Raw genomic sequence first — 21358 nt, forward strand, 5'->3', positions numbered from 1 at the left:
GTCAGCCCAGTGTGCTGAGAGACTCGGCCAGCGGTCAGGAGGTCTGCCTTCACTTCTGCCAAACAGACATCAAAGAGAAAAACCTTCTGCCAGAGAGTGACCCACCCTTGAGCAGCCAGGGACCTGTTTTTATCAATGTCCATGGGGCTCCTGGGCCCGGGGGTGGGGGGGGTTTGCACACAGAGCTGCCGCCTTCCCCAGGCTGGACTTCCAGCTCACCTTGGGATAGGTGGGGACATCTCTTCGAGGAGCCAACTTCTTGTTGTTATCCAAAAAGCTATACTTACAGGGACAGCTTGTCCTGAGGAGAAAAGGTGGATGTCAGTGGCAGCACTGCCTCAGGCCTGGGGCTCACCTGTGCAGGGCAGCGGCACCCCATCAGAGCAAGAGCGAACGGAACCCCAAAGCCAGCCCCCGGGCCCCAGACACTTGGTCTCATTGCAGTGGAGTCCTGAAGGCAGGGGCACGGGGCTGGTGGACCCTGGCTGGACCTGGGCTGTCTTACCGGCTCTTGGAAAACACCAGAGTCAGGTGAGGAGTCTCTTTCCAGCTTTAGACAAGCTTCTAAATCTCCTCCTCCACCCACCCCCTTGTAAGGATGGCCTGAGGCCTGAGCCTAAGCAACTCCATCTTAAAACTCCAGTTTGAAACCTGCAGTCTCACCAGGCACACCCACAGAGCCCTCCAGTGTGGCCCTCAGGCACCAATAGGTCACTTCCCCCACCCTGACAAGCTCAGAGTGAAGTCTCTGTTACGTTTTCCTCACCTCGATAAGGGGGAAAGGCAAGAAAATCAGGGTGGGAACCACCAGACCAGATGCTTTAACCCAGGGCAAATGACGTCACTGACAAACCTGGTGGCAGCTGATAGGGGTTGAAAGGGGGTCAGTAGCCCCAAAATTTAGTATAAATATTGGAGCAAATGAGCAGACATTCAGCCAGCCGACACCCACGTACACAAGACTGACATCCCAACTCTTCCCATGTGCCTGATCCTCGGCATTGTTCTCACCACCCTCAAACTCTACAGCAGCCTCTGGACTCTGGTGAGAAAGTAACTTCTCCCTGTGACCACCTCCTCAGCCAGCCGTGAGCTCTATCCCAGGAGAAGCCTGCCTTGGTTCCTGACCTGATCACCGTGGTCTGAGTGAGTGTGCATCTGCTGGACTCAGAGCCTAAGACTTGAGACTTCTGATCTGACACTTGAGCTTCGCATGCAGAGGGAATGCCTGTCATGAGCCTGTCATGATGAAGTGTGTTTGCAGTGCTTGGAATTAATCCAGAATTGTTTGCTGTGAATTGTTTATGTCTATTGCCATGCCCAGAGTTAAGGACTGTCATTCCATAAGAACCTATAGAGTGAAATTGTATTAAGTGATTTAAGTGAATAGAGCATTGACAAGGGCAGAAGTGCATGGACATTCTTCATCTCTCCCCTGGACTGCAGAAGTCACACCTTCTGTCCATGGTGACACTCCTCTGCCCCCAGTGCTGGGCATCAAACCCAGGGCCTCACATGCGAGGCAGCTCCTCTACCACTGGGCTCCCTCCCCAGCCCTAAAAGTTCCTCTTTGTTTTAATGATATAGGCAGAACTTCCTTATTTTAACAAGTCCAGACAACACAGGAGTGCAGAGGAAACACCCCCACGTCCTCAATGACTCGCTCCTTCCCCTGTGCCCACTCCCGGGGGGTCCCGTCTGTGAGCAGTTTGGTGTGTCCTTGCAGAGCACACCTGGGCATGGACCCCATGGAGAGCCACTTGTACCTCTGAACAAAGAGGGAACTGGACCAAATTCACTGTGCGGCAACTTGCTACTTCCACCTGACGTCAGGGGCTTAGTCCCTGTGGCTTCACGAGCTGGACTCATTTTCCAGTGGACGAGAAGCACTTGTGCGGTCCTCCGAGTGTGTCTGCAGCAACTGCTGCCAGTCCAGGCCCCAGAGCAGTTTCCCCTGCATACAGTGTTGAAGGCTGAAATTTCTTAGTTTTTCTTCCCCACTCAACATGAGAAGGAAATGAGCTAGGTATGTTTTGGAGTGTGCTGGCCTGCAGGGCTGTCCCCAGGGCTCCTGTAGAGGTGGCCCCAGGAGCTCTGGCGGCCCTGGCCGGGGGGCTGGGCAGACCAGGAATCAGGGTTGGAACTCAACCACCTTAGAAGTGAGCATGCTCCCCACTCGTCCAGAGGAGGGCTGCAGAGGTGGGACCCCTGGGCAGCCTGGAGTCACCCTGCGGTGTGCAGGGGCCAGTACATCAGTAAACAAAGCTCTATCTTCTGGAAAAGCCATTTATCCTGTGCAGTAAGAGCTACAGAGGAATGCACAGCCTGTAAGTCTGTACTTCTGCTTAGGGAGATTGATCTTGAGAAGAAAGAATTGGACACGAGTAAATAGCTCCGTGCACAAAGAGATTCGTGCAGTGTTGTCTGCTGTTACAACGCAGAACACCCCAGGGGCCACCTCAAGGCCTCCAGTGGGAAATGATTCAAGCCACTTTGGCTCATCCAATTGGAGGACAGCTACGTCATTATCAAGGTGATTGTGGCTATGATATGAAGCAAGGGAGGCTCAGGTGAGGGGAAAGTGAAAGCCACCCACAGTAGGGAGGCCAGGGCAGGGCACGTTTGGTGGTTAACAAAGTGCTGGGTCATGGCCTTCTAGAAATATCCATGAGCTGCATGTTGGATAAAATTGATCCATTAATCGTTCATAATGAGTGAAAAAATATCATGAAACAGTACATTTTAGTTGTTTTTCAAAACTGGATAAATATACATGGAAACTCCTGGGAAGCTTCATGTCCAGATTTAAGCTGGGGGCATTTGCTGGCTGCTGGGGGCATTTGCTGGCTGCTGTGGCTACTGGTGACCACCGCAGTCCCCGTCCAGGTAGTCTGGGGCTTTGCCAAGAGCCTAAGCTATTTTCAAGCTCAGAATAACAAACCTCTTCATTTGTGAAACAGAGCTGTCTATGTTATTGTCTTGGCCAGCTGCTGGGCCTCGCTCAGAGTCCACACTTGACAAATCATCAGAGCTGCTACAGCATGCTGATGTACAGAGCGGATTCTAATCTGGACCTAGCAAAACAATAACAAAAGGACCAAACGTGCCAATCAGAGCGTTTCCACGTTGCCCTGTACACAGGAAACCTATTCGTTCGTTCTGAGCAGGGGAGACTGACCTGTGCAGTGGGAAAACTGGGGTGCAGTGCTGCCCCCTTTTGCCTTTCCAACCCATGCTTCCTCAAGATCTTGCGTCCCCAGGAGGGTCCTGCAGGCCCCCAGCAGGCAGGATGGCTTGACTGCCAGAACCTGGCTCCCTCCTGGCAACGGCAGCCGTGGGAGCAGAGAGACTGCTGGGTGCCAGCCGATCCGGGGCCAGAAGCCCTCTTTGAGCCCCGTTGCCACGGGAACACGTGGGGCAGCTGGCAGGGTGCCTTTCCATTTCATTCCACTTGGAGCTTATCTGCTTTCATTTCCCTGCCGTCCCATCCTCCCCTCCCCTGGGGCTCAGTCCAGTGGTCAAGGCCTTTGTTTTGGGGTGAAAGCAGCGATCCCAGGTCTCCAGCCCTCTCCCGCCGGCTCTCTGCCTGAGCGGTGTTGGAGCCAGGGCAGCTGCGGCCAGAGAACCCCCTGAACCTCTGTCCTCTTGAAACAACCTCGAGAAACCCAGGGAGCTCAGAGTGGGCAGCCTGCTCAGGGGTGCCAGGGGACCATGCAGAGCCCCACTGTCCCCGGGCGGGCTCTGCTCTGGCTCCAGGCTCCAGGCTTGGGGCCCTGTGGGATGTGCTTGTGTGTGGGTGCACGTAGGTCAGCCTGTCAGGCGCATCTGCCACCCTGTGGGCGTCGGGTGGGCTCTGCCCCTCCTGGTGCCCTTGTTCTCCCCTCTGTGTCCCCATAAAGCAAAACCTTGGCCCTGGGCTGGGCCGACATCCACTGAAGGGAACCCTCAGTGGATCAGCCCAGAGCTTAGTGCTGTGTGGGCTCACGAGGAAGGGCTGCTCAGCAAGGACACAGCCTCTCCCTGCAGACCAGGGAAGGTGAAGCCGCGCTCCAAGGGCCCAGCACCCAGGGCCGGAGCTGCTACAAGACTCACTCATGATTACATGGGCCCTTCCCTCCACCGCTCATGGCTCCTGCTCTGAGCCCGCTATTCTAGAGAGCAGGGAGGGGCTGCTTTGGGGGGTACCCCAGGGGCTGTGGGCTCCAGCACCAGGTGGATTGGGCCCTGGGTTTGTTTTCCTAATGGGTTTGACCCCCTCTGGTTCCGGATTGGAGTCCCCGTATCTGCCTCACCTACTTGGGACGTGCCGGAACGGAGAGTTGAGGACTCTGTGCCTAGACGGCTCACAGGCCCTGGGAAGGCGCCCCCTCAGGCTGTGGCGCTGGGAGCTCTAAGAATGCACTTCCTGCAGAGCGCGGAGGAGCTGAAGGAGCCCAGGCACCTGCTGCAGCCCGACTGCCCTGAGGCTGTTGGCTGGGCTCTCGAGGAGACCTGCCAACCCATGATCCCTGCCCAAGGCCACCTGCCCTCACCTGGGCCAGGGGAAATGGGTGATGCCAAGGCTGGGTTGTGCCTTGGGCCTCAGACTGCCCAGCCGGGTCCTAGCCTCGCCGGCCCAGCTCTGCGCTGAGCAACTCCAGTCTCTTCCCAAGGCCACCAGGAGGGACTCCCATCCCTGAGGAGCCTCTAGCATGGGGACAACAGAGACAAACCGCTAACTCGTATTTCCTGTGGCCACAAACTCCTTTACCTTGACATTCTCCAAATCAAACAGCACGAGACATCCCCAAGGCCAATCAGTCACCAGGTCAGTATGGTGACCGTGGTGGGTGTGATTCAGGAGGTGAGCTGCTCGGCGTCCTCCCCAAGAGGTCAGGTGCTGGCCGTGACAGGTCTCCTGCACCTGTTGCAGGTCTGCCCTCCTCACTGAGTGGGTGGCCCTCGGCCCCCTATGCTCGGGCACGGTTCTCAACACGTCACGAGGCCCTGAGAAAAAGCGTGCCTTTGCCCAGGGCTGCTCACCCGCTCACTGGTCCCTGTGAGGCCCCACAGCAGTTACTCAGAAGTCCATCTGAAGGACCCTCTGCCAAAGCCGTGGTCATAGTATGGCCTTCAGCTATTCCTCAGTGGCTCAGCCTCCTGGGTGGAGACCACGTGGGAGGTGAAGGGGTCCCTCAGTGGATCAGCCAGAGCCTTAGTGCTGTGTGGGCTCGGGCACGTGCTTGCCCGTCATTGTCACATTGTTACCGTGTGGCTCTGTCCTCAGGCCGTGCGTGGCTGGCCCATGCTTACGGTGACCACAGCTTTGGAGGAGGGTCCTTCTGATAGACTTTTGAGGAGGCACTGATGAACCTCAGGCATGTTTTGTCTGAACTACGGTTCACTGGTCCCCCCGGTGTCCCTCTGTCCGTGATGGCTGGTGCTCTCCCCATATTGTTCCCTGATGCGTGTGTTGTGGGGATGTCCCCTGGCCTGGGGATGAGGATGGGGGCACCTAGATGTTGTGCCTGGTAAGCCAAATATCTGTGCATTCTTATTGTTCTTTTTCTTTAAAAATCGGCGTCCACACCTTTCAAGCCAAGTGGACTCCTGTGCACACTGGGTCTGCAGGAGGGTCCTCTTACGCGAAGTCACCTTCCCGCCTCTATCAGCCATGAACACCCTTTATGGTAGGAAAGCCCCGGGCTCCAACAGTAGGTCCCAGGAGAGTGGGGCTCCCTCCAGCCCGTGTGGCCAAAGCCGGAGCTGGAGCGAGTCACACGAGCCCTTCTTCTGGGGACACCAAGTCCACCGCCCCAGACAGGCTCTGCCCAGGCCCAGGCCGGCGGCCTGCAGCGCCCTCAGCGTGGACCTTACCTGCTGTTTCTGGCCGCCAGTTCTTCCCTCATCTTTTTGATGTCACTCTTGCATTTCTCGATCTCCAACACTTTCAGTCCTTCCACTAGTGACAAAGAGACACAGCAGGGGGTTACCGCGGAGAGACTGGGAGGACCTGGTAACACAGGGGCCCCGGGGAGGACGGGCTCTTGGCAGAGGCTCCCGCTCTGGCCCACTCTGCTGACAGTAGGATGGCCCCACCTGCCCGGCTTGGCCACAGGGACTCTGTCACCCCAGGCATGTTCCCGGCAAGCTGGAGCCACGTCTGTCTGTGCTGTATCTACAGCGTGGCAGCCCCACCCCCGCCCCATGTCCCCACCCTTGCCCACGTCCGCTCCTCTTCACTGCCCAGTGCCAGCTGAGGGTATGAGAGTCTTTTATCCCCCAAAGAAGGAGCGGGGACAGTGGCCCTGGGCACTGAAATGCAGTGAGGCCACGCTTCCTCGGCAAGCACTGAGACCTCATTAAGATAAAAGCTTCTCTTTAAGCTCCCAGAGCAGTTAACCAGGAGAAAACCTTGACCTCACCCAGACAGCCACCAAGAGGCCCAGCTAAGGGTTAGCAGAGCTGGGTCTGGGCGCTCCCAGCCCACTGCCCCCATGCTCCCCGCGTGGCCTGCAGGAGGCTTCCCGGGCCAGGGAAGCTTCTGTCCCCCCTCTATACCACCACGGTGGGCAGACTGGGGACAGACACTCAGGTTGAGGCCATGCATGGAGCCAGGGCGGTGGCCACAGGGGCACTAGAGGCTGGACAGCCACACCACCCTTTGGAGGGATTCCTCCTGCTTTCTGCCTTGTGGGCCCCTTAAGAAGTTGCTGAATGTCACGGTCCTCTGCTGAGATGAGGTGGCCTCCCGGGGCCTTACAGACCTCAGTGTCCCCCCCTGCCCGCCTGTGGGCTTGCCACGAGGACACTGGCAGGACCAACAGTAGATCAGCATTGGCAGCAAGCAGCAGCTCCATCTTGCCAACACTTGAAAGGCAGAAAGTTCCGGAAAGTTAGTAGATCTAGGGGAGAGACAGGCCTGATGCAGCCAAACAGGGTAGCCCAGCGCACCGCAGCCCGCGAGCGCTTGTTTACGAATTCATCACGTGTCTGGCACAGGAGGTCCAGGGTTGCTCGGATTAAATACCATCGTCTGAACACCAGGCTCCCTCCAGGAGAGTCCGCAGCTCCCCTCCATGGCTCATTTCAGCTCCAGGCCTGGGCCGGGAAGGGGATGCACAGGCAGTGGCAGGAGGACACTGGAGTTGAGGCCAGACACAAATACTGTCCATCGGTTCCTCGTGCAGGTCTGCAGAGACCAAGCATCCCAAAAGTAGAAGCTCCCCTTCCAGCGCTCACAGGGCCCTGGAGTCCAGCCCGGAACTGGCCCATCATGTCCCCTGGCTGGCCTGGGCCCTCAGACAGGCTGACCAGCAGGCTTAGCAGGTCTGGAACCTTGGGCTGTCTTCTCAGACTTCAGAAGGGTTTCTGGGGCCTTCTGCAAGTCCCTGCCTCCCGAATTTTATTTTTAATCATCAGCACTGTTTTGTTTTTAAATTATCTGCTCTTTTTAGATATATCCTAAGAGAGATGCTGCCTCGGGGAAGGGCTTTGGTGCGTACAAGGTCTGAGCAGGCAGTGAGGCTCTGCTGCTCTTCCTCCTCCCCCTGGCTGTGGGCGAGAGGCTGGTGGGGGCCTGGCGGACACAGAGCTAACGGGGCTGTTCGAGAAGGGGTTTGAGCAGAGCCCTTCAGCACTGTCCCCAGATCTGCCTGAAGTACTTCCCGCACGACAGAGAAAAGCAGGAGTCTTCTGGTGATCTGCATGGATTTTGCCCCAGGGGTCAGCTCGGACAGTGGCACAAGCTAGGTTTAGGTTTTGGTTCAAGCCCAGGCACCAGTAGGTAGGAGGGGCAGGGCGGGCCATGCTGAGCCCAGCGCACCGCAGCCTGCGAGTGCTTGTCTATGAATTCATCATTGATCTCAGAGAAGCCCTGACTCCCTGAAGAAGCCTAGACATTCACACACACAAGGAGAAAAGCTGTAAAGACAATGAGGAGAAATTGCTATTTGATTCAGAAGATTCTGTGTTCAAGAAGGTCGAAGAGTAAGCAGGAGATTCCACTAGAACAGGTCCTGGGCCGTGGACTCCAGCAGATGCCCCCTGACTGAGAAGCAGAGGGCCGCCCTGCAGGCTGACAGAGCCATGTGCATAGCACACTTGAGTGCGTGTGTGTGTGTGTGTGTGTGTGTGAGAGAGAGAGAGAGAGTCACATGAGAGGGTCTACATGGAGCAGCATGCCAGTGGCCTTCCTGGTCCGGCAGCTCAGGCCAGCTGGCTCCTAGCAGCTGTGCAGGGTCAGGACTGACTGGATGGAGCAGTTCCCTCGTGGCCAGCATGGGAGGTCAGCTGCAGGCCCCTTCTCCAAAGGACCTCCCTCTCCCTTCCTGATGTGGGCCTATGCTCATCTCTGGGTTCAGGCCTGTGTCTCTGGGCCTTCCCTCTGGGGCTCACATTCCCCAGGGCTCAGCACCAGTGGGCATCCCTGGCCACATCCACTGGAGGACAGGCCAGGAGACTGGGACTGGCCAGCCAGATGCACCAGGGGAAGGTGAGCCCAGAGCCAGGTGGGGTCCTCTGGGCGGAGAACCTGCGAGATCAGGGCTCTTCCGGGGTTCACCTGCATGGCGGAGGAGGGCGAGGAGCCAGGGGGATGGGGAGATGCCAGGAGGAGTGGGAGCAGGGGCTGGAGCTTCCACGCGGGGTGGGGGGAGAGAGGGGGCGGGGAAGGGGCGATGGTGCTGAGGAGCAGAGAAGCAGGGCGCCCGCTGTGGGGCAGGTACAGGCCGAGCCAAGACTGGCTCTGTGCACCTGCAGGTGTGGGTGGTGACTCGGTGGCAAACCTTCCCTGTGCTCTTGGCTGAAAGCCCTTCCTGAGAGTCCCTGCTCAATGGGGCTGGTGGGAGGCTGAGCCGGCCTCGCGCTGTGAAGCTGGACATGCCCGAGGCTCACTGCGGAGGTTGTACCAGGCCCCTGGAACCTGCGAACATGACCTTGTTTGGGCAAAGGTCCTGGACAGAAGTAACCAGTTAGAGATACTGAGGTGAGACCATTGTGGATCCAGAGGTCCAGTGTCTGAGGGAGATTTGGGACACAGGGAGGATGTCAGGTGAAGACAGAGGGCAATGGCAGTGACGAGCATCCCAGCCAGGGAATGCCAGGGAGAGGCCGGGACACGGTCTCCCTCAGGGACCCTGAGGAGCCCACCCTGTTGACACCTTAACTTTGAACTTGGGGCCTGCAGCATCGTGAGAGAAGGCATTTCTGTCGTTCAGCCCCTACTTCGTGGAACTTTGTCAGGTGGCCCCAGGACGTGAACACAGTGGTTCTCTGGCTTCCCCTGCAGTTGAGGTGGGCACAGGGTCCAGCTCTGCAGGCTCTGAGTCTGTGCTTGGTGATGTGAAGAAGCAACCTGATGTCTGCAGGGGAGGCCGTCGGGACCCTGGAGACCCGGGGTCCAGGGCGAGGGTGCAGTGCCTGGGCTTGGGAATGGCCGCGCTGGCACCGAGAGCATCAGTGCTGTTCCACAGCACAGCCTCCAGGCCAGCAGGGGCTGCCTGGAGTTCTTCCGGAAGAGTCGTGCTCTGCTTGAAGCAGCCCGTCGTGTCTCTGCCCTGGGTATGGGAACCCTCCTGGGGCTGTTCCTCTTCAGCTAGTGCTCGCCCCATCAGGCAGGGGCAGGAGTTGAGAGCAGCCTGGCCCGGACTCCCTGCCCTGGTCCCAGTCCTGTTGATCCGCACCTAACCCTTGTGGCATCCTCATCCTCCACGGGTTAAAGAAAACCGAAGGTCCAATGAGCAGGTGAGTTTTAAAACGCCAACACATACATTTTCTTTGAAAAGTTTGCACATGTCCATGGAGCTCATGATTCAACTTGTTTAGATGAATCAGTCCTGGTGTAGTGCTGATTTTTTCATTTTTTTTAAATTGTAAGCAATTCAAACACGATAGGAAAAGTGACATTCTGTCAATCTTACAAGCACAGATCTGCCAGATGTTTTGGGGAGCAAGCCAGGCCCCTAATGGCCTCTTGTTTGGATATTGTTTGCTTGATCCTGTTAATAAATAAGTTGCCCATTAACCATTAACCTCCGCCGGGACACTGACAAAGCACCTCCCGTGCTGGGCTGCGAGCCGGATGCGGAACGTCAGGCGGGTGGAAGTCAAGCCCCGATCCTGCCATTATTGCCGAGGGTGCGAGACGTGGGCGACTCGAAGCTGCCTTCCTCCCAGAATGTGGAGTTCCGGTAACTGAATCAAGACTGGAATCAACTCTCCTTTGCTCACTTTGCTTTTCTGCTTTGCTTTTGTGATAATTGGAAACCAAGAGATAACAACTTTGTAGACCTATTCCAAAAAACCAGAGCGTGCGGGTGGGTGTGCCGAGAATGTCCTCATTCTGCTGAAGCCACAGGCAAGGCCTGAAGCAGAGGCTCCGGGGCCGAGTGTGAGGTGTCTTCCCTCTGCTCTGTGCGCAGAAGGCCTGTGTCCTGTGCCGCGGTGCTTTAAAGCAGGACTGACATGCTCAGATGGCTCACCCTTCCAGCCCTGGTGAGGTCACAGGAGCCCCAAGCATTTCATAAGGAAAACAGCCTCGCTTACCAGTGGCACTAACTTCACCCCGTCCAAGTGGTTAGCTCTAAGGGTAGTCAGAAGGCAGAAGCAGAAGGGAAACAACCCCACTCACATTCCACGCGTTTCTCCAGTACCGCCAGGTGGTCTGCAACTTCAGCTTTCAGTTCATTGATCTTAAATGCTCTAGAAATAAAATGGAGAAAAGTACAAAACGTAACTCATAAAATCCTCAGAGCTAAACGTGGCCCAGCAAACTCTATGATCCCTGTCAGGGGCGAGGCCTCCAGGTGGCTGGTGTGGGGTGGAGACCAAGACACTCAGAGATGCTTTTAAGGAACTCAATGTCCCCAGGTGGTGGACTGACTTCCTCTGACCTGGGCAGTGAACACAAGTTTACAAGGTCCTCAGGTCACCAAGCACCCCACCCACTGGGAACAGTCACCTTCAGGGGACTGGTGTAACCTCGGGAGGCCCTGACCAGTCAGTTCAATGATTCATGGGCCTTAAAATACACAGCTCGTCTGTCCTTTCCCCCATTTTAATCACTCTGGGATAGTAAGACACTGCAGAGAAATCACTCTGAGAAACTAAACGCCCACTTAGAATTAGTGGGCAGCTCAGGATGAAGATGAAGCCCCCTCTAGGAGGACCTCAGTGAGGAAGCTCATTTTTAAAATGGTGCTTTAAAAAAAAAAAGTACAGACTGTCTTCTAGTCCAGAAGAACCAGTCGAGAACATTCTCTGCAGTTGGAGCTCACATTCTAGAAGTGACCGTGGGACCTGGTCTTTGGGATAAGGTGAGCATTCCCGGGGTGTGCCAAGCTGCTTAGGGACAGAAGTCACAGAGGGAGTCCTGCTGGCCTAGGCCAGCCTCAGACAAGGGCCTCCTGTGCCACGGAAGCAGACGGCCCGTCGGGACAGCGCGTGTGTGGAGGGCTGTGCACCTGGAGAACTGCTCTGCCACCTGGGCCAGCACGCTCTGGGTTAGCTCTTCTCTCTCTGAAAACCAAAGAAGAAAGGCAGATGGAACACGGGCACAGGGAGCTGGAAGTCACCACGGGCCAGGCCTGGCACTGTGGCCAGGGGCTGCCGGGCGAGCTGCTGAGACGCGGGGCCTCCCGGCCAGCAACCCAGGCAGGCCTCTCTGGGCCTGGGGATCCCCTTCCTCCTGGACTGCCCCAGGCCCAGCCTGCTCCCACTGGTCCTCGGTGGAGTCCAGGCTGTCTCCAGGTGTCAGCACCAGCCACAGAGGCAGGCACCATGGGGCTCTGTAACGGGAGGCTTTCCTGAGTGCCCAGGCCCATTTATGGGGGCAATCACTCTGACGAAGCAAGTTCAAATGCAAGCTCAAGTGTAAAGCGTGGTGTTCTCCTGGCCGGCCTGCAGAGAGGAAGTAGGAGGGTGGAGTGATTTGTCCCCCGGCCGCCCGGTCTGTAAAACTGGGCTGGGTGGCTGGTTTTACAGGGCTCAGGTCCCGGGATGCCAGTAACCTGCCTCTTTTCCTGTTTCTTGACCAGTGCCATGCTGGAGACTCATGGCCAGGACTAGGTGCCCACAGGACTGCTCTTTTCAGCAACTCTGGGTTCTCAGGCAGGGAGAGGTCTCTTCCTGGTCCAAGTGTGCCATTCCTGTGTACCCTGAGCACTAACAGCCTCCGGGGCTCAGTCCTGAGTCCAGGTAAACTCCTTTGTTGGCTTGATGCTTAACTCTCCGTGTAAACAAAACAAGAGAAAACAAAACCACTCCAAACGAACAAGACCTAATACCCCAATTTGGCAATGGGGTTCCTATGCTGTGACCCAGTGTCTCATATGTAGGAAGTAATCATGAATGTCCACATCCCAATGTTATTTAAACAGTGAAAACCTAAAGGACTTATATGTCCATCAAATGGGATTGTGTAATCATGACATGAATGGAAGGGAAGATCTTGGAAAATGTTCCTATTATTGGAGTCTTAAAAATTAACGTGGTAATAGAGAATGATCCTATTTTTCAAAATATACTGGGGAGGATACATTCCAAAGTAACAACAGTGGTTACCCTTGGGTTGTAGGAGTTGTTACAAAGTTCATTCTTATTTTTGCTTCCCTATATCTTCTACATTTTGTATAATGAACATGTTAATTTCACAAAAAGAAAAAAAATTTAAACCAATCAACTTAAATTCACCTCTTGAGACTCCATTGCTTCACCTGCCTACAGTAGACTCTCAGTTGTATGATCCCACACCCTGAGAGGACTGTGCAGACCTATGTCGCAGTGACTGTCTCTCAGTTACAGTGTGACCTCCTGGCACTGAGTTTACACTCACAGTGCAAACGCCCCTCGGGAAACCTGTTTGGATAGTGCCAGGACCCAGTGAAGCTGCTGGCCCTCTCTCCACATGCTCCCTGGCCTGCATGGTTGTGCCCTCTGGGCATCCCAGACCTCTAAGTATCAAGATCTTTACTTCCATGTGTGTCTCCCAACCCCAGAATGGGTGCCCAATACGTGGGTGGGTGAGATAGCCTGGGTCTCTCCAGATTTAGCATTCCGTGACTAAAAGAGAAGAGGAAAAAGTCTCTTGAAATTACAAGAGTAAAAACCCCATTCAGGAAACACTTCTAGAGCCACAGGTTGGGCTGCTGGCCGGTCCAAGGACTTGGCCTTCAAAAAGTCCCACACCTGCCAGAGAAGAAGAGTGGCGACCTCAGCAAGGATCACATAGAGATCCACCGCCCCCGGGGTGAGCTGAGCATGGATTTGTATCACTTATTACAGGAAGAGCAACGTGTCACAGACGTTAAGATCAACCACCTCCAAGTCTAGATAGACTAGGAAGTCCATCCAGCGACGGGCATTCATGGACCCTCCCCAGCCACCGTTCTTGTCAGGTGTCTGTTGGGCACATGCCAGGGTGGGCCAGGATCCAGGCCGTGAGGACAAGCTCCACAAACTTAAAAGAACCGAAACCGTTCAGAGTGGACTCTCTGACCCCAGGAGCATTAAGATAAGAGGACAGTCTCCAAACAGAAACTAAACACACTCTAAATGATCCATGGGTCAAAGAGGAAGTCTCAGGGGAACACAACCATCAAGCCTTTGCCGCGGGACACACCGGAGCAGTGCTGGGAGGGGACCTGAGAGCATGGGAAATCTCCACCCGGCACTCCAAGACCCCTGAGAACCCACAGAGAGAAGAGCACGTGAAGCTCACGGCCATGAGCCAAAGCCTGGGTTCACTGGGAAGATCAACAAATCGACAAAATCCTCGCAAGTCAGACAGCGAGGGACGAAAGGGGCGTCACGGCCGACCCCGACACGGTGAGGATTGTAAGGGAGCACACAAACCTCCACAGACAGAGTGGGCCGGCTCCCCAAAAGGCACAAGTACAACTTAGCCAAGAAGAAAGGTAATCTGAGCAGCCTGCAACTATTAATGGAATCGGATTCATAATTAAAAAGCTCCTAAAAAAGAAATTCCCAGGCCCAGAGATTTCACTGGTGAATTCTACCAAATGTTTAAAGAATTAACACAATTCTAAACAATCTGTTCCAGGAAAAAAAAAAAAAAGGAGGGAACACTTCCAGATTCATCTTATGAAGCTAGTATTAGCCTGATTCCAAATCCACAAAGACCGACAACAGCGAAAGGACGACTTCAAACCAATTCCTCCATGGACACACGGACACAAGGACATAAGGACACAACGACAAAAATGGTGACATTTTAGAAAACACAATTCAGCACTTCAAAAGCACCATGCAGGCTCAGGGGCAATCAGTGCAGGTGTGCAAGCCTGGCTCAGCGTTGGAACACCAGTGAGTGTGTCACCACAGAAAGGCACAGTGACACCAGTTAACTCATAAACCGACTTCCACCACGTTCCACCCATGGTTATGACTCTCAGAGAACTAGGGTCGGAGAGGGACTTCCTTAAGTTGGTAAAGAGGCGCCAACCACACCCCACCCAGCTGGCGTGACGTGGGGTGGGGCAGGCGGCCTGCCTCTGAGGGTGGCAGGGCCCAGGGCCCACCCCACCATTGTTCCACACAGTGCTGGGGGGTCCACCAGAGCAATCAGGCAAGACTCAAAAACAAAACTCATGAGCCAGAGAGAAGAAGAAACGCTGCCCCTGTGTGCCAAGCACATGACCGTCTGTACAGCACATGCCAAGGAATCTCTGCCAAACCCTCTGAGGACCAGCAAGTGAGGTCAGCAAGGTCCCAGGATCAAAGGTACACAAGTCCCACTGTACTTACATACTAGCAAGGACCATGCAGACCCTGAGAAAAAACATGCAATATCATTTATAGTCCCCCAAAAGGAAGACAGGGCTGAGGTGTGAATCCAACAAAGCGCAAGAGAAGAAATCAAAGAAGTCACAAACACACAAGGCCTGGTCCGTTAACGGCTGGGAGACCCCACGGCACAGATGCTGACTCAATACAGCTTTAACAAAATTCCTACCAAGATCTTGGCAAGATTCTTTTTGCAGAAATAGACAAGATTATTCCAACATTTACGTAGAAAGACAGAAGAACTGGAACGACTGTGAAAGAGAAGATAAAGTGGGGGCATCGGTCCATTTGATTTCAAGACTTCTTTAAGGTAAAGTGGTCAAGACTGTGCAGTAGTGGAGGAAGGAGGCGGACGGACAGACACAAGGAGAACAGAAGACAGCAGAGAGCCCTGAATGGCATCACACAGGACTGACTGGTTAGTAAGGTGACAGGCACTCCCAGGAAGGAGGGACAGCCGTCCAAACCAAAGGGGCTGGAGGAACAGACATCCGCAGGCAGAAACTTCACAGTTTTACATAAAAATCAGTGCAATGGACCAGGGCTGCAAAACAGAAAACCATGATAAAACATTCAGGGACATGAACAGGAGAAAATCTTTAGAATATTGCGAGAGGCAGGTTCCTAGGTGTGATACCAAAAGCACCAGCCGTAAAAGGAAACGTTGATAAACTGGACTTCATCAGAACACCCATTTTCATTCTGAGACAGGTGGTTAAGAGGATGAAAAGGCAAGCTACAGTCTGCTATGGATATGGAAGGAAACATTTCAAACCACCTGTTACGGTTTGGATGTGAAGTGACCCCCCAAGACAGGTCGAAGCCTTGGTCCCCAGTGAAGCAGGGTTTGGAGTGAGTGGCTCCTGAAGGCTCGGCCTCATTCATTAGCTCCGGAAGATCCGTAGCTGAATGAGAGCTGCTCCCAGCACCACGGAGTGAGTGGCTCTGCCCTCCACCCGCCCTCCTTCCGCCATGATGAGGTGCCCCAGGCACCAACGGAGGCAGCCAACCACAGACCCTGAAACCACGAACCAAAGCCAACCTTTCCTCCTTCAGCTGTTTCCAGGTGTTTGTCAGATGGTGAAAGGTTGCTAACACCCACACACCCGACAAGAAGGCCTGACTACAGAAGCACGTCCACTGTCAAACTCAAAACAACTCCATCTGCAAACGGGCAAGAGGCGGCGAGCTTGTCGGTGCAGACCCATGGAAGACAGGAGCGTGAGAAGATGCCGAGCGTCCGTCGCCACGAGGAAACGCACACTGCACCTGCAGCACGCTGCCCCGGCACACTCATCAAAATGCTAAGACAAAACCAGCACCGGCCCCCGTGGCAAGGAAGACCCAGGGGCGGGGGGGCCACTCATGCTCTGCTGCTGGGCAGGAGCGTGGTGCGGCTGCCCCAGAAAAGTTGGGTAGCTTCTTAAAAAGCCAAGCAGGCAACCACCCTATGTATGACCTCACAATTCACTCCTGCGGTTGCAGAGATAAAAATTTATGTTCACATTAACACCTGGACACCACGTTCCCAGCAGCTTGATTTGTAATAGCCCCGACTGGACAGAAGCCAGAGACTCTTCAAGGGTGAAAGGCTAAGTGAACTATGGTCCACCCATAGAACACGGCTCAGCCACAAAAAGAAGTGGATCATCAATACAGAAACAGCGGCCGGCATGCCCGTGAGGATCATGGTGGGGGACCCAGCCTGTCCCCAGGGATCCCCTGCAGGACTGTACTCACAGGGCATTCTTGGAATGACACAATCAGGATCCGTGATCAGTGGCTGCCGGGGTTAAGGAGCAGGTGGGGCATAGAAAGGAAGTGGTGTGGCCTCAGCGCGCAGCAGGAGGGGTCCTGAGAGGAGGGAGCCATCTATGTCAGAACTGTCAGTGTCCAGAGTTGGTGTCACCGGGCCACAGCTGTGCCCGATGTTACCCCAGAGGAAACTGGGCAAAGACGGATGGGCTAGGTGAATAATAAACAGCCTTCCAAGAAAGAAAGCACTAGCCACGTGTTTGTTCTCCTGGCCGCATGCAAACCTGCAACTACCTCCAAACAAGTCCTCAGAACAGAAGGGACTTCCCCTAGGACTCTGGAGGTGGGACCCTTCCGTGTTCCATCATTCTGATGCCCGATTTCAACTTCCATCTCAAGTGCCGTCATGCATCGTGCCCTTCATCTGGTGCCTTCCTCCCCAGCTCAGCGCTGGGGGAAGTGTTAATGTTCTGGTTCTCTGCAAGGGCCCAGAAATAAAGCCAGTGGGAACACCCCCCAGAGGCCACCGCAGCTCCGCACAACGAGCTCCCTGGGCTGTCTCTTTCCAGACTGCAAAATCTGCATCTTTTTCCAGGAGAAAGGAGGGGGAAAATGCTGGTGTGCACAAAGACCAACCACCCACACATCCATAAACAGAGCCTGGTCCGGAAGTGGGTGCCTCCCTCCCCCAGTCGCTGGAATTCCTGCAGTGGCCACTATTTCCTCCCGGTGGATTTCAGAACTTACAAATGAGCTGTGGCTGGATGTGTGTGAAGTGCTCAGGACAGGCCCTGGCCCACGGGAAGCAACGTGACCTTCCCCGCCGTGGCGTCCTGACGGCCATCTCTCTAAGGCTTGCTGACAGTCACAGTTCTCCACCACATCCCCTCTTGCTTGTGCCACCCACCCTGGTGTGCTGTGGTCCTTGGGATGATGGGGGTGAGGGGCTGAGAGGCCCAGATCCTGCCGGCAATGTCCTGAAAGTGCTCTTTCCCTCTCCAGCACCTGGGAACCCTCAGGAGCCTGAAACCCCTGAAGATGGGGGCAGCAGGTTTCAATTGCAATTGTTAGTCATTTGCCACCTTCTTGGCAAAACTACACCCTGCCAGCAAAATTTGCTATTGTGTATGATGCCTAGTGCTGTTTCCTAAATGCTGCATGATGTGTACTGATTTTTTTCTTTCTTTTTTTTTTTTTAAATCAAAGCATATTCAAGTGACTTGGCTTTGAGAATTTCTTAGCAGGTTTCAGAATAATCAGCAAAAGCCAGAGATTTTGGTAATTCGCAGCTGGGAAAGACTGGTCTTTGGAGTTCCTCTCAATCTCAAGGATTTTAAGTAAATGGGGAGAGAAGAAAAAAGAGCCTGGGGTCAGGGAGTCAGCCTTAACTGGCCCTGGTCAGGCAGATAAACACCAAGGAAGAGCAAGCTGACGCTCGTGGTGACTCATGCTTCCAAAGGAAACCATCCCAGGAGATCAGGCAGCGTACAGTCTGAAAGTGGCCTGGAGTCGGGGTGTCCTGTGGACTTCCAGGATGGACCGCTAGGCACCAGTGACTGTAACAAGGGTGAGATGTGACCTTCCAGACAGTCCGTCACGGCACAGGCTGAGGGAGGCTCGTGCACAGCCTCACGAGTCTGGACTCCCTTCTGCTTGTGTCTTAGCCACCTGTCCCCTCCTGTGAGGAGTGCGCACTGGGAGGGCAGTGGCAGCAGGGCTCCCCGTGCTACAGGAGAGCTGAGTTAGTTCAGGGCAACCTTGGGGGTGGCGAGTTGGGGTCCTGGCTTGAGGACGCTGCCACTCAGCCCAGCACCTGGGCACAGAAAAGGACCAAGGCAGGTGGAGCCAACTGAGTCCCTGGCCACTCTGAGGAGGGGTCTCTTGGGGCTGTCAGCTGAGGTTCCTGGACAGGATTCAGCCTGTGGGGGCAGCGGGAAGGGCACTCTGCCCACGGTGCTTCCCCAGTGGTGTGACCGGCAGAGTCTGCCCTGCCCCCTGCAATGCCCACGGAGTGTCTGACTCCGCCTTGGCCTCCTGGATTTCAAGGAACCTGCCCTGCCTCACCCACTTCTTCCAGGAATTGTTTACCATCCTGAGTCTGCCCAGCGCAGAATGACCCACGGGTCTGCTCTGAGGGATCAACGGGAAAGCCTGCCCTTCCCACCAGAGACCGTGGCCGGAGGTGCTCCCTGGTGGGCCGGCCAGCTGACGGTGGCTCACCTTTCTGTCCTGTGCCACTGAGGACAGGGACAGCCACCTCAGTTGTTCTGTGCTCTGCTCGCCAAGCTGTGTGGACATTCACCTCCTGCCCTGGACAAGCGAAAACAAACCCGGCTCTGGGGATGCACTGACCCCAGCCTGGGCCTGAGGGCTGGAGACCCGGGGGTGCCAGCGTGGGCACGCACATGCGAGCCTTTGGCCCCGCAGCAGGGCAAGAACAGCACTCCATGGCCTGGGGCTGCTGCCCGGCGCCCTGCACGCTCATGCCCGTCTTCAGGCGGCTGGCGACCGTGGCCTGACCCACTGGGCTCAAGTCCACACCCTGCGGAGATGACACAAAGCACCAGGCTTCACCCGCTGTCTCCACCTGAAGCACCAGAGTGGACACCGACATTCCCCCCGTGATCCAAGCTCAACACGCTTCCCACAGCGGCGAAAAGACAGGAGCAACGCAGAAAACCCACGGCCCCTTTAGAAAGGGTGTCCTACGATTATTTTTGCATTAGGGGAAAACCCCCATGTACCTGGCCCCAAAGAGACTAGCTCTTCAGAGTCCCTGCAGAGAGGTCACCTATTTCTGCTCTTGCCAGCCCAAGAACCAGGGCACTACCGAGGATGGCTGGTGGCCTCCTGTGGGTGGGGCTGGGGGTGTCACCCTCTTCCTGGGAGCCAAGAGGGGCTGGACTCACCTCCCATCCACGACTGCTCTCTCCCGGGCCCTGCAGCGCCCTCGAGCCAGCGGGGCGAGGACGTTCGAGTGCGGGGACAGTCATGGGCAGCTCACTGTTTATGGATGTCATAAAATGGATATTCAGAGCAGGAGGAGGACGCTTCCTTTACAGCCCGGGAGCACAATAAACTTATATGATCAACAGTGACCTTGCCTGCTTCTTAAAGGCACAGGCCTCCGTCCGGTCTGTCCTGCTGAGAAGTCACCAGGTTGGTCAGCAGCCCAAGGATGACCTCAGATGGTCCATATTGCAGCCACACAGAGACAAGGAGGCAGGCAGAAGGCCCCTCGGCCCCGGACGCCCCTCCGTGAGGTTCCCGTGAGATTCACCTGCAGCTGCCTGCTGTTCAGACTCCCTGGCCTCGGGGCAGTGCTGGGCCAGTGTCTCCTTGTGTTCTTGGAGAGGGGACTTTCGGGTTCTGCACAGCCTCGTCTGATTTCAGGCTGGGTGGGGGCAGTTTCTCCAAGCCCCTCCACTCCTGAGGGGCAGTCCCAGGCAGCTCAGGGGCTGGGCAGAGCCAGCACGCATGCCCCATCACTGACTTACCCACTGCAGCCCGAGCTCTCGGCCCAGCCCCTGTACCAATGGCCGTTCTAGGTGGTCTGTGTGTGCTGATTCAGTTAGACGTCCTCGTCCTGCAGTGGCTGCGGGACATTCAGAGAAGGCCAAGTCACAACTGTTCTGCTCCCCTCTGGGCTACAGAGCTGGGCCAGGGCGCTATCTGTGCACCATCCTCCTCTTCAGGGGACGCAGGGCACCTTTCTCTGTGGCCCACAGTGCGATGACCTTCTGGGGCAGAAGATGTGGGTCTAACGTGCCCTGGAGCCTTTCCCAGAGGACTCTGACTTTGGTGACCAGCAGCCGGCCATCCATGCAGGTGGGACTCGTGTGCCACTGTCAGCTGTCACACTGTGGGAAAGTTTAATTGCTGTGAGGCCAAAGGAATCAACTCAGCTCACCTCCTGCGTCTGGGGCTTTGACCTCCTGTCAGATGACCCTCCAGGTCTAGTTCAGGAAGCATTCTGTCGGGATAACCAACCCAATAAATGAATCGATCGCTGTGCAAATGACAGGCCGTTTGCCAAAACGTACGAAGGACGGAGTCTGTGGTGCAAACCAGAGGCCACTGGACACCTGTGCCCCTGAACAGGCTGCACACGGTTGTGACATCTACAGCATGAGAAATTCTAAGAAGTAACCACTGATCATTGTCATAACAATGACGGAGGCAGCCGGCCACCCACTAAGCGCACACTCGTGCGTAGGTGAAGCCTGGCGCGGCGGCCTAGGGCAGCCTGTCAGCTGTGGAACTCAAGCAGGAAGCCACAGGCTGGTGGGCTGAGGAGTCGGAGGGGAGTTGTAGGTTGTCCGAAAGGGGAATCTCCAAAGGAGGAAGCTGGGAGGGCCAAACCCTGAGCTGCCCAGGAGCAGGGAGCTCAGAGATTTCAGCTGCTGCCACTGTATGGTGACAAAAATCACAGTTAGTGCAGTCCTGTTAGAGGGGCTCAACCGGTGGAACCCCAGAAGTGTCATTTTAGAGATCTCCCCCAAAGAGGATGAGACCAGCCCCCACAAGCTCAGGATGAGCAGTCAAAAATAATGAGTCTAGAACAAAACCCACATCCTTCAGAGAAAGAGGGCAAAACCTCGTCTCTCCAGGGCTACTCATAATGTTGGTGTACAACACAACAGACACGCAAAGAAATGGAAAACGTGACCCACGGTCACCAGAAAGTCACCCGACAGAAACTCCAGACGACCCCGAGGTTGAAATTAGCAGGCAGAGAGTTTAATGCAGCAGTTATAAATGTGTCCACAGACCCAGACAGAAGATGTAATAAACTAAACAGATGACGTTACCGAGAGAAACC

At 55.4% G+C, this 21358-nt stretch overlaps 1 protein-coding gene across 4 annotated transcripts in view; it reads right to left on the reverse strand.

Annotated features, from left to right (window-relative positions):
- Positions 1-21358, reverse strand: part of Pde9a (phosphodiesterase 9A) — an 84800-nt gene that overhangs the window by 15589 nt on the left and 47853 nt on the right. For all 4 annotated transcript variants that reach the window (XM_071615004.1, XM_027929015.2, XM_027929013.2 and 1 more), the window contains exons 5-8: positions 11442-11496; positions 10610-10680; positions 5857-5941; positions 220-301 (exon numbers count right to left, since the gene is read on the reverse strand). In XM_071615004.1, the coding sequence (XP_071471105.1) occupies positions 220-301; positions 5857-5941; positions 10610-10680; positions 11442-11496 (293 nt within the window). The remainder of the gene's footprint in view (positions 1-219; positions 302-5856; positions 5942-10609; positions 10681-11441; positions 11497-21358) is intronic.

Source organism: Marmota flaviventris, chromosome 8 (genome assembly GCF_047511675.1).
Source record: "Marmota flaviventris isolate mMarFla1 chromosome 8, mMarFla1.hap1, whole genome shotgun sequence".
Taxonomy (NCBI): Eukaryota; Metazoa; Chordata; class Mammalia; order Rodentia; family Sciuridae; genus Marmota; species Marmota flaviventris.